Source organism: Zingiber officinale, chromosome 5B (assembly GCF_018446385.1).
Source record: "Zingiber officinale cultivar Zhangliang chromosome 5B, Zo_v1.1, whole genome shotgun sequence".
NCBI classification, from domain to species: domain Eukaryota; kingdom Viridiplantae; phylum Streptophyta; class Magnoliopsida; order Zingiberales; family Zingiberaceae; genus Zingiber; species Zingiber officinale.
Genome location: NC_055995.1, coordinates 90,742,662 through 90,756,332, shown reverse-complemented (window position 1 = coordinate 90,756,332; position 13,671 = coordinate 90,742,662). Strand labels below are relative to the sequence as shown.

The 13,671-nt window shown below is 40.6% G+C and overlaps 1 protein-coding gene across 1 annotated transcript; it reads left to right on the top strand.

Annotated features, from left to right (window-relative positions):
- The first annotated feature begins 10,034 nt into the window (after window positions 1–10,034).
- Window positions 10,035–13,582, top strand: LOC121984963 (phosphatidylglycerophosphate phosphatase PTPMT2-like). Its single transcript, XM_042538164.1, has 6 exons — window positions 10,035–10,530; window positions 11,068–11,190; window positions 11,883–11,976; window positions 12,413–12,495; window positions 12,574–12,663; window positions 12,967–13,582. The coding sequence occupies exons 1-6, from the start codon at window positions 10,318–10,320 to the stop codon at window positions 13,300–13,302; spliced, it is 939 nt and encodes a 312-aa protein (XP_042394098.1). The 5' UTR covers window positions 10,035–10,317; the 3' UTR covers window positions 13,303–13,582.
- The last annotated feature ends 89 nt before the right edge of the window (window positions 13,583–13,671 follow it).

Sequence of the window (13,671 nt, the reverse complement as noted above, 5' to 3'; positions counted from 1 at the left end):
CAGACCATATCAGTCGATTGCTATCAGTCTCAGTTGACTGCTATCGTCAAAATGAGCTTACAGAGACATTCTGTGCTCATGAACAGTGTTACCAGTCGACTGGTATAAACCCCAGTCGACTGCCCTCATCAAAATGAGCTCGCAGAGACCTTTTATGCTTAAAAATACTGTTACCAGTCTACTGGTAACTGTACCAGTCGACTGGTACCTGTACCAGTCGACTGATACTCTATTTCCGTAAAAATCAACCTTTCTGACCCAACTTCAGAAATACACCAGAAATTTCACAGATCTCCAAAAATTCTCAAATTTTAAGAAGAGATCTATTTTACCAATATCTACTCGGGAAAAATATATACAAAAATATATTTATCATGGATCCCAAGAATGACACAAAATTTAAAACTATCTAAATGGTTCAATTGAACCTTGACCTAAAGTCCTAGTTTTGACTTTCTCTTGATGTATCTGCCCATACTAAACCACAATACTTCCCTAGCATGAGTTTATATAGTATCTATACATCAAAAACTAATTTTCATGCAATATGTGTTGGTGCAACCTTAGGTCAAGGTTGACCTGGTTGACCCGACTCGAGTTGACCTGACTCGAGGTGTATTTTGATGTTTGACGAGAATAGAAAAGTTATATCTTGATGTTTGACAAGAATACAAACTTGGGAGATTGTGGGTGCAGTCTTTGGTTAAGGTTGACCTGGTTGACCCAACTTGAGTTGACCTGATTCGGGTAAAGTCCAAGTATGGAGACTTGGCACGGGAAAAGTCCAAGTATGGAGACTTGGCACGGAGAAGTCCAAGTATGGAGACTTGGCACGAGACTTGGCACGGGAAAAGTCCAAGTATGGAGACTTGGCACGGAGAAGTCCAAGTATGGAGACTTGGCACGGAAAAGTCCAAGTATGGAGACTTGGCACGGGAGAAATCCAAGCAGGGAGCTTGACACGGGAGAAGTCCAAGTATGGAAGCTTGGCATGCGAAGTCGGAGAGGGCTCCTCACTGCTCTCCCGACTAGGGCGAGAGGCTCGGGCTCGCTCGACCGGACAAGTCGGAGAGGGCTCGGTAGCCTGCCTCCTGACCTAGGTCGAGAGGGTTCGGGAGCCTGCCTCGACCGACAAGTCGGAGAGGGCTCAGCTCGCTCTCCGACTAGGTCAAAGAGGGCTCGGGAGCTCGCTCGACCTACCGGCCAAGTCGGAGAGGGCTCGGTAGCTCGCTCTCCGGACTAGGCCGAGAGGGCTGGGAGCTCGCTCTCGACCGGACAGTCGAGAGGGCTCGGTAGCTCGCCTCCGGACTAGGTTGAGAGGGCTCGAGAGCTCATTCTCCGGACCGCAGAGTTGGAGAGGCTCTGCAGCTCGCTCTCCTGACCAGGCCGAGAGGGCCTTGAGCCTGCCTCGGACCGATGAGGAAGTCGAGAGGGCTCGGTGAGCTCGTTTCTGACTAGGTCGAGAGGCTTAGCTCGTTCTCTAGACCGGAAGGCTTTAGGTTTAGGGTGGGAAGTTCTAAACCCATAGTTGGATCGGTCGCTGACCGATCCAAAGGATACTTTGTTTATCCGATCGGTCGGTGACCGATCGAACCAAATGTAAGGTTATCAGGTTATCTCGACGGTCAGAAACCGATCGAAGCGAGGAATTCAGAGGGCAATAGGAGGGATCGGTCGTGGACCGATCCATTTTACCGATCGGTCCACGCATCGATCAGCTTTAAGCCAACTCTCACAGAGTTGGTTGATCGCCTCGTGGACCGATCCGCTTAGGCTCTGATCGGTCCACGCATCGATCAGAGATTCCCTGCATCGATCAGGTTGGAGCCTCGACGGTCAGCTCAGCCGCTGGCGACACAACGCCAGATTTGTGTTGCTCTTTGTCTTCTTCGAGCAGGATATATATCGAGGTCGAGGGCTCTCAGTGATAGTTCTTGCTCTTCCTCCCATCGTGATTTGAGCTTGCCGAGCTCCTCTTCTCTGAAGCTTCGTGTGAGCTTCCTCGACCTCATCTGCTGTTGGCATCATCCGTGAAGTTGTTGCTTCATCAACGGACTCCAGTCGACGAGAAGAAGGCAAGCAAACTTGGTAGAGTGTATCTACATTCATATTATTTATTGTTTCTTGCTTTATTTCTTGTACTCCTTTATTGCTGTTGCAAAAGAGATTGTGGCGAGGTTTCTCCACCCAGAAGGAGTTCTTATTAGCCGATTTTCCGGGGTCTCATCCATCGACGGATTGATAGGATTCGTCCACCTTACGGACACGCCGAGGAGTAGGAGTATCATCTCCGAACCTCGTTATATCATCGCGTTTGAGGTTTGATCTTCTCCATTTTCGTTTCTACTTTTTATTTCCGCTGCGCTAACTCAAATTGTAGGAAGAAACGTGAATTTGGGGTCGGCTATTCACACCCCCCCTCTCTAACCGCCATCCGAAGGTCCTAACAATATGACCCCAATGTCATATTTTCATGCATGATAACATCCTAATGTGCCAACCCACTAGGTTAGAGACTCAAGTCCGTCTCCTAATCACTTGACACATTTGATAACCCATCTACCATGGGTTCCAAAGAAATGGAGTCGGAGGTTAATTGGCTATATAAAGACATGAAAGAACAGGTGGCAAAGGAAATGTGTGTCTTCGATGTCACCAACATTCTTACCCGCTCTGTAATTGGATGTTATAATTGGTTATATATAAATATTTATATTTGTTTATTTGATAACTTAGGTGTACAAATTTAGTCTGACTGACTTTTTCCCTGATTCAAACCGGCGCGAGATGGTGGTGAAGTGCGAGGAGAAAGCGAGGGAAAGTTCATCAGCTTGGAAAGGAATTGGTGATAGCGAACTCGTTAGGCCATGCTACTCTTAAAGATGGGGCTTGAGATGGTGCCCGAGTGGACAAAGTGCTCGGGTGTGAAACCATTCATCATGCTGACATGAGGTGGACTTTTTGGCTCCGTCCGTCATTATTTCCCTAATGCTTATCCTGAGAGTGGAAAGTAAAATCTTTTATTTCATTAAAATTTTAAGAGCAATGAGAAACATAATTTATTAGTGAATAATTTTAAGTAAAAATTGATCATCTAAAGATTGGATAGAAAATAACGGATAAAAAATCACATTTATACCCCTTTTCATCCATAAATTTACACCATATATAAAAAATAGCATACGTACCATTTTTAACTCATAAAATTATACCATATATAAAAAAATATCGTATATACTATTTTCAATTAAAAAATTGCACTCCATGTACCCACCTCTCTCAATCAATATAAACAAGTATGCATGCCGGTGAAGAAATTTCTTTCCCTTTCTATTTTCTTCTTATGATCTTAGGTTTATTTCATCCATTTATCGCCCCCTCCTTAAGATTAACAGAGCATAAGTGTTTTACTATACATCACACACCCATGGAGTATGACATGACCATTTAAGCTTGATGCGGTGATAGAGGGGGGCCACTTGGCAAGGGGTCAACTGTCAAGGTGAAAGTAAAAAATCAAGGGGGTCAACGCCTAGGTGTCAAAGGGCCGAATGGAGGACAATTGCGATGGTCGATCGAGACAGTCAGGGCCCGACTGGAGAGAGGCATGTCCGAGCCGACCACCCGTCCAGCTCGGGATGATACATAAGATAGCCGATGCTCAGTACGAAACAGTAGAACGCCAAAGGAGACCGGATAGCTTGTCCAAACGGAGGAGGACATGCTACTACATAGTCACTGCACGGAAGAACAACTGAGGTCAACAGAGTGGAGGGGTTCCGGCCGGACGGCTACCCCGCTCGGCCAAGCAACAAGACTTGGTCAAGGACGGAGCGGAGTCCCAGCCGAGCGACTATCCCACTATGCCATGCAACGAGACCACTTCAGTATCTCTTGACATCATTTTGGGAGATAGTGTCGCTGATACGACGTATGGTTGACAGGTAGATCGTACGGCGAAAGCTTCTGCTGTCTTGTCAGGGATATACATGTCTTGTTAAGGTATGGTGTTAGAGGTACTTTCCTGACATGTCCTTTCATAGGATGTATTGGAGAACGTACCCACGCCTTGAGGAGCATGCACTTCGCCCACCAGAGCTCTATATAAAGAGGGGTCCATCGTCGGCGGAGGTACGCGATATTCACTGTTTGCACCTACGTTATTGTTGCTCCGCTTTCCTTTTACACTTCCGGTGACTGACTTGAGCGTCGGAGGGATAACGTCGGGGACCCCTTCCCTGGCTCGGCACTAATGTGAATTGTTTTACAGAACGGAACGAGGTCTACAACCGGTCAGTGAAGCCGCCACATCTTTAGCTTTCCACCTTCCCGCTTTCGGACAGGATCAAAGCTTAATCAGTTTATAATGAATTTATTATCTTTTATCATTTTTTTAAGGAATCTATTTCATAGTAAATAGAGATGTCAAAAATAAACTCAACTCAATTGATCCGAAAAATATCAAATTAGTGTTAGGGATTTTCGGATTTGATTTAGGTTTTTTATTGTGACTAAAATTAGTATTTAGGGGTTAAATTAAATTGCATTTTGAAAATTAAATGCCTTCTATACATAATTGTTGGATATTGGGGCCTAAATGGACCAATACGATTTTGAGGAGGAAAAATCGGAAGCCATCAATTGTTGAAAGTCGTAATTGACTTCAAAATTGAAATCTACGTTTCGCGTAGATAGATTTAGACTATTAATTTACTCAAAACCGATTAAGGGTGAATGAGAAATTAATGTTCAAAGTCGGCCCAAAATAACGTTGGTTATTCATTAAGGAAATGCAAGGGAGAATAGTCCCACATCGGAAATTTCCGATGTGCATTCCTTACTTATTAATGATGTTGAGTTATTGGAGTTAACTCAGAAAAGTACCAGGTACTCTCTGCTCAGGGGCGAGCAGGTGCTCGCACCTGTGAGCCCGCCACCCGCCACGTGCACTTTGCACTTTGCACTTTGCACTTTGCACTTTGCACTTTGCACCGTCGCGAGGAGCATTGAGGAGCTTAAATTTATGCTCCAGGTGACATTGCAGTGCCTACATGGCACTCGGGTGACGTGTCAGGCTAGTACCTGACATGGCAGTGCCTATGTGGCATCCTCGTGGGCAAAGGGAGATGACTGGACAGTTGGTTGGGCGAACGGATGGCAGCCGTTGATCAACGTTGATCAAAGAAGTATGATGGATCGCTTGTGATGCGATCTAGAGCGTTGGATCACAATGAGTCACGATCTGACGGCTTGGGATGAGACATGATCTGAAGCATCGGATCAATGGATCCAGATCCGATGGCTGATAGATCTGAGGGTCACAACTCTTAGATCTGATGGATGAGATTAAAGGGGCTATGTGAAGGGTTATAACTCTTCAGTCCGGACGGCCCAGATTAATCCACCCAAAGGTCACACCCCTCCCTAAAGCCTCTTCCTTCTGTATAAATAGAACCCTCCAGATTGGAATCAAATCACTCAACTTAATCTTCTCTTCCTCAAGTATTCACTCACTCATCTTGTGCATTCAAGAGTCCAAGAAGCCTACGAGAAGGTTCGCTGGTCTCGGAAGTCGGAGTGCTACGATTCCGAGACGATTGTCGTCGTTGTATCTTGGGAACGAATTGCAACAATCCGTTAAGCACCGTAGCGGAGCAATATCGTTTACGGAGATAGTGTCGAACACTAGCCTCGACGATCAGTTTGCATACTCCGGAATTTACCGGAAACAACAATAATAGCAAAACGTTAGTATGATAATAATAAATTATTAAGATAAAAATAAAAAATTATAGAAAAAATAGTAAAAAAAAATCTTTTATTAAGGTTGATCAAGTATTCAGATTGACAGGTAATCCGTCTTCAGGTTTAAGATTTTTGAATTATGTTTGGGTTCATGTCAAGTTTAGATTAAGATTTTTTTTAATATCCTCGCTTATATGTGACTCAATCCGACCCTTCCGATCTATCCAAATTGATACTCCTAATATTAAAACATTTCATATTATTTGTATTATTGCTCATCAAATTGAGTTTAAGTTTGATTTATCACTACACAAGTCCTTTTTCAAACTTCGATATCCATTTTTCATACAAAATGACTGACTGAATAACTAACCAACTTTGAGTAACATACCAGTAAGCAAATTGGGATAAAAAACGGCAAAAATGATTAATAGACACCCTTTTCTTCTGACCTAAATGAGTATTAGACTATTCTCCCCCGCTTGTCTTCAGTTCCATTTCATGCAAAATCTTTAATCAAGAGGTCGTGTTCAATTATATTCAATAATACTATTTGATGATCACTCCCTACATATAAAAATCATGTGAGCAAACAACTAAAATGATCTTAATCTATCACTACACGCTTCATTTGTCCTAAACTAATCAATTATGTTTCAATATTCAACAATAAAATCATGAATTTTTGGTGTTATTGAAGAATTTCTGATTTATTTATCCTGATGATTGATTAAATTTTTTATAAAATTAGATTGATCTTCCCAAACTAATCAATAAATCCAACTAAATGAAAACTCAATCATTTAACCTGAGATGCTTTGTGTTCTGCAACACGCAAAGCAACGCACGGCATCAATCATTCAACCGGCTGAACCGTCCATGAGTTGCCGGTTCGGCCTTTTCCGGTCCGGTTTAAACTGAGTGTTTATATGCCTGCGCGAGCAGAGTAGGAAGGAGAAGAAGTAGAAGGTCTCCGATGCTGATACTGGAGCTGGGAATCTGGCTCATTCCCTTCACGCTCGTGCTCGCGCCGTTCCGGAGGCTGGTGCTTCTGGTTTCGAAGCTGCGGCAGATCCGCGACGGCGTGGTGGCGTCGCGGTCGACTTCGCCGGCGATCTGGATGCGCCTGGCTAGGATTAACTCCACGGCCTTAGTCGTGTGAGGCGTGGAAATTATTCTCCTCTGAGTTCTCGCAGTGATTCGTTGCTTGGTCTGTGACATTGTGCGTGTCCGCGTGCAGCTACTCGCTCCGTTTCAGTCTCCTCCCTTTACGCCTCTCCCCTGTTTGTTGAAATGCTTCAAAGAACCTCTTTTTTTTTTCTTTTCGTTTTCCCCCAGGAAGTCTCTGTTTCAAGCTGTTGGAGTTGATGAGCTTGTTTGTTTTGATTTCAGATCTTTTCTACTTTTACTTTTTTCAAGATTTTTCTTTTGAGATCGGTTGAGTTGAATACAGGCAAACATATGGATCCAAGAATTAAATTGTTATAATATTAGCAAATGGATAGTTGTAATACAATAAGTGGTCATTCACGACAAAAGAAGATGAACGTCATCCCTTGATTGTTCCTTCGGACGATGCCAATTTTCGAAATGGATGATTGGAATGGCCGGAAGACCAATCGAGTTTAGAGATCTTTATAACCGTTTATTCTATCAAATAATTTAAATAGGTTGAATTAAAATTTTATTTATCTATTTGAAAACAAATCTAAATGGAATAATTTGTGTGGATTACGAGGTCAGATGGTCTGATAGACTCAGATTAATTTGCGGACTGAAATATATATAACTATTATGTTATGGATGAAACATTGCACATTCACCTATGCTTAGGGGTGTCAATTCGGGTGGGTCGGGTCGGGTTGGGTCGGGTTGAGTTTTTTTTTTTTTTTTTTAACCCAACCCGAACCCGACCCGAACCCGAGTTCAACCCAAAACACCTTAACCCGAACCCGAACCCAACCAACCCGATCAACCCGAACCCGACCCATATAACCCGAAAATCTAATTCAAAATGACTTTTTTGGGCTATTTTCCCTATAATTCTTCACTTTTATCTCAATACTCCATCATTATCATACAAACATACATTAAAACATATAAATTTTTAAAATAAAATTTGATTTAACCCCAAAAAAACCCACAAAACCCTATATTTAAGCCAACCCAGGTCAACCCGGGTCAACCCGAACCCGACCCGACCCAACCCGAAATTTTTTTGCTCTCCAACCCTCCAACCCGAACCCGACCCGAACCCGAAAATGCCCAACCCGAACCTGATTTTTTTCGGGTCGACTCGGGTTGGGTCGTCGGGTCGGGTTCATTTTTGACACCCCTACCTATGCTATAATGATCCAAGTGTCTGGATTTAATTTAATTTTTTTTAAACCAAATATTTTCCTAAAGATGAACACTATATGAAGATTTAAAATTTTTAATTTTGAACAGTATAATCTAATAGAGAAGTTTGAACCCTAAGAAAAAAATCTTATTAGCTTAAATTTATGATAACTTAACTTCTAAATTTTAAAATTAAAAATTCTAAATATATATAATATACTTCGTGAGTATCTAAAATTTTTAATCTTGAACATTATTATAATCTAAGAGGAAAACTTGAATCCTAAATAAAAAATTTTATTGGTTTAAAGTTATTATAACCCAACTCTTAAATCATAAAACCTTAAATCATAAATACATATAATATATCCTAAAAAAACTTACTCAATGAATCATGTATTCAATCCAAGCGTCTGAATCATATTAGTCAAGTTATATATAGAGAGAGAAAGAGAGAGAGGGGGGAAGTTATCTAACTCGTAATTCACTTTTGCATATGATGATCAGGCCTAACCTAGCAGATGATGAATTTTACCGATCCAGCCCATGGAGACTAGTTTGTCTATAGTTAACCAAACGGGTTGAATCCGAACAGTGATTTTGGTGCTTCGATGGAGGGCCAAATTGTAAATGATTATCTAACAAAAAAAAACTCAAATACTATTTATATTTGTTTCTTTTTTGTTAAAAAATTAAATATCACAATTTTTAAAACATCAAACAATATAGACTTAGTTTTTCAACACCTACACATTGTCGTGTATAATTAGCGTCTGCCAATGTAACCATATTCCATTATACCAAGATTCAGTAGGAATTTTGTTTTACTTATTTTATTTGTTTAGACCTATTTAATTTCTTAGAAAATTTTTTCTATATTAAAAAGTGTATCATATGCTCCTCTTATATTATTTTCATAAGATTTTTTTTTTTAGTTACTATTAGGTATTCATTTTTTTTTTTTTTGAACCGATTAATCATAGGTGACTTCTCAAACCCATAAAACAAATTTTACTGAATATTAGAATAAAATAAAAAAATATTAATGCTCATCCAGTTGACCAACCTTCTAAGTTTACTTTTCATTAAAAGAAAATCTCTCTTGTAATAAGTCACAGTTGTAATTGATTCATGAATTGAAAATCCAACATGGGTAAATATATCTAAATTTTCCTTTCCCTTTAATTAAACAGTGGAACGGTCAATATTCAGGTTTTTTTAATGATTCTTTTGAAAAATCAAAATCTATCGCCTTTGTTTTTTCTTCTTTGTCCACGAAACCATTCCATTTCCCTTCCAATCCCTACAAAACCTTATTTACTAAGAAATTTTAGCCAAAAAGCTATGACTTCGATTGGACACCACAAAAATAAATAAACAGGAAGATGATAAAATATCTCATTCGAGACCCATTACTGAATTTTGTCCACTCGTTGGAAGGACTCCGCGGGGCCCGCTTCTCGTGGATCTCTATGAGTGGACCAATTCACCCGAGTTGAGATCTTCTGTCCCCAAAATGGTGTGTCCTCATGTCCCCTCGTCGATCGGACGGGTTAAATTATATCTCAAAGATGCAGTGCACATCACGAGGCCATCATGATCGTCCGATCGACGAGGGGACATGGAGACACACCATTTTGGGGACAGAGGATCTCAACTCAATTCACCCCGGAGTCCCGCGGCTCGATTTCGCTCTCGCAAGAGTCACCGCCGTCGCCTCTCCCGTGTCCTCGGTCAGACTCGAATCGTTAACACCGGTAGGCCCTACGGTAAGACCCAATGAGAAGGTTCACTTCTGTGTATGGAGACTTGGTACTGACAGGCAATCGTCATCCGTGGTTATCCGCTCGCGACGAATTCAAAATCTCATCGTGACCGTCCGCGCTCCATCGATTTGACTTTTTTGCGAATCTCGACGCACATTTACCGGACCTCTCCTATATTAACGTCGACGGCGGAGCGGAACGGTGGTTGGGAAGAGCGGAACGGTTGTTCGGCGGTTTTTAAAACAGGAAAGGCGAAAGGATCGAGACAGCGGAGCAGATCGATTTGCTGATCCTCCGAATCGAACGAAGGCAGGCAGGCAACGGTGGGAGTTTCTTGTTCTGGAAATCCACTTTCCCCTTTTCCTGTTGGTTTGCGATCGACGGCCTTGTCCTCGACGAGGGTGGAGAAATTAGACGCTTGATTGGCGGCTTCTGCTTGTGTCTTCGAGGAATTGGATCTGGAGCTATGCGTATCGAGGAGTTAGAGAAGGAGTGCGCTGGCGGAGGAGATGGGGAGAGGTCGATTTCAGGGATCGGTGGCGAAAGGGTTGTGTTTCTCGATGCGAAGAGAGCGGCGGTCGGAATCGGGGCTCGGATTCTCTTTTACCCGACGCTTGGCTACAATGTTCTGCGCAATATGATTGAACCCGAGTTCCATTGGTGGGATCAAATCGATGAGGTTTGTTCCCCCCTTGAATCATCATTTTCTTTAACCAATTTTTCTCTTTTTATTGACATGATTTTATAACAACCAATTGCTGTGGATAATTGAAGCTCCTTTGACCACTTCAAATTTATTAGTTGGACCGTCAGAATTCTTGAGATACAAACAAAAAAATATTCTGAAGTTTTGACTTTTGGATAATGATTTAAATATTTTAGTGATGTTTCATGATTTCTCGTGCCTGAGCCGTAATGCCAGGAGATGATTCTGAAGTTTTGACTTTTGGATAAGAATTTCTAGCCTCATTTATTTAATAGTGACGTTTCATGATTTCCTGTGCTGAGTCGTAATGCATATCTGGAGATTATTCTGAAGTTTTGACTTTTGGATAATAATTTCTAGCCTCTAATGTTCTAATAAGGTTTCATGATTCTTGTGTTGGAATTGTAATGCATATCAGATTTGTTTGTTGCCTTTTCCCCCTTTTGGTTATAACTGATTCTACTCTGTTGAACCTGTCGATTAGTTAGTTACACATAGTTTCTGTTTCAGTTTCTACTCTTAGGTGCTGTTCCATTTCCTAGTGATGTTCCTCGCTTGAAGAAACTTGGCGTCGGTGGAGTCATTACATTGAATGAGCCATATGAGACGCTGGTACCTAATTCCTTATATTATGTGAGTAGTTTTCCTTTTGGTTATTTTTTCTATATACCTAGATTATAGTGTGTAGAAAGGTTTTGATTGAATAATTAGAAATTTGATCTACTTTATTAGTCATAAACTTGGTGATTGATGTAGTTAGATTGATTCTTTCCACTAACTTCATAAAATAGAAGCCATATCCTCCATGAGGTTTACCAATAGCATCAGCAGGAAATTTAGTTTACTGGTGACCCTTGATTTGAGCTACTAAACACTAGTTGTGCTTTACTCTTAGTTTATTTCTCTGCTAAATTTTCTAGTATTTTCATGGTTAAATTCCAAATCAATTATCTATCACTTGGACCGGCTCTCCTTTATTTGCATTTTGAATTAGATAACGAGAAACAAATCATGATCTGAATACATTAAATTTCTAGCCTATGCATCAACCCCAAAACCAAAATAATCCAAATTTTAGGTCATATACGTTCTGGTTGGATCAGTTACCCATTGGATGGGATTTTTTCACCCACCCCTCTCATTCATGCAATAATGGAGCATCTTTACCATTGGACAGAGGCTTTATTCTTGATCGTTTGACTCTTATTATGTAGCATTCTCTGTTAATCAGGAGTAATAGATCCTGCACGTATCTTTTCTCTTATTAATGTGATGAGCTCAAGTATCATTCGCTATTTATTTATTTTTTTGGTTCTTCGGAATAGGCCTACGGGATTGAACATTTGCTGATACCCACAAGAGATTACCTCTTTGCTCCATCACTTGGAGATATATGTCTAGCTGTGGACTTCATCCATAGTAAGTACCCACCATCTTATGCTTACTATGAACATATCAATTATCTAATTCTCTTTAAAAATAATGATAATAATAATTCTTCCATCTAGTTAGGAAATGGTGTGACTTTCTTTCAATACTAATCATTCAATCATTTTCTGACAATTGCATTTCATATTTATTAATGGCGTTTATCAACTAAAAGTAATTATGCATGTGAAATATTTTAGGTTGTAGTTAACTTCTAGTATTGTTTGTAATGTATGGCTTGGTGGTATTTCTAAATTCAAGCTTACATGACAATGACCTCTACTAGCTAATGAATGGTCATCATTAGCTAAATATGTCTAGTATGTTTTCTTCTTGGACCTTTATATATGTGATACAAATAACCTCCCTTCATTACCTCTACATTTGATGGTTGGTTATCTTCTTTGCCATGCCAAATTTACAAAAGGGAACAGCAACAGTGGGAAAATAACATATGTTCACTGCAAAGCGGGTCGAGGGCGCAGTACAACCATTGTGCTATGCTACTTGGTACGCATAAATCTAATTTAAAAGGACTAATCATCTAATATTCAATGTGAGGAAGGTAATAGGAACTCTGTTTCACAGGTGCAACATAAGCAAATGACTCCAACTGCTGCATACCAATACGTGAAAGTGAACAGACCAAGAGTACATTTAGCTTCTTCACAGTGGAAGGTTAGTTTATTACTCTATGCCATACATCATTTATTTCATTTTTTAAAATGGCTTTTTTTTTCTTCATCTATTATATTTTGTTTGTTGGAAAATCGACGAAGTACAGTGTGGGGATAATATCATGTGCTCTGCAAACTTTTGTCACTGATACATCTTTGAAACTTTTCATTAGTAATTAATAGAAGTTACTAATTGCCATCAAGAACTTGTGTCGCACCTTAAAAATGTTTGAATTCTATGCTTAGCTCCATGATCGATCATAACATGACAAAGATTTACAATTCTTGGTAATTAATTTTTCAGGCTGTTCAACACTTCTACCACCTCAGAGTGCAAAGAATTGAAAGGTGTATCTCTTCTAAAGATCTCTCCATAAAGTCTCCAATGCTCCTCATCACTGAAACACATCTACACTTTGATGAAAGCTCTTATGAGGTAGTGTCGCAGTCAGACCTTGATGGATATGACCGATACATCAAAACAGGCGTTGCAGGCAATACTTTATGGGCAGAGCTAAGGTTTGTGTGCAGGCTGCAAATCGCTCGGCAAGCAGCCATCACGGGGATCTCATATTTCTGGTTCAAAAGCAATGGTACGCATGGTGGGGGCAGCTCTCAAATGACCATCCCCGTATACTGAAACTGTAAATAGACCTTCAACACCGGACCAAATTTCGAGTTTGGTTCTTTTACCCCCAACATATGTCAGTTGCTGAGCACAGTGTATATGCCCATACTGCCGTCACTGAGTCGTGTCTACTGTCTCATATTCTGGGTATTTCAGCCATGTTTTTTGCTTGGCTAGACGAGAACCCGGTGGTGAGACCAGTCAGCCTGTTGTATGCATCGTGTTATAATGAGTCATGTAAATGTAAACATAACTGTTGTTTGTTGCAAGCTGTTGGGAATTTGTTATTTGATGGTTGCGAGTCCAATCACAAGTCCACTTGTAATAGAATTTAGAGCTAGAAAAAAGTCTTTTGGAAATTTGTGAAAATCTTTATAAGTC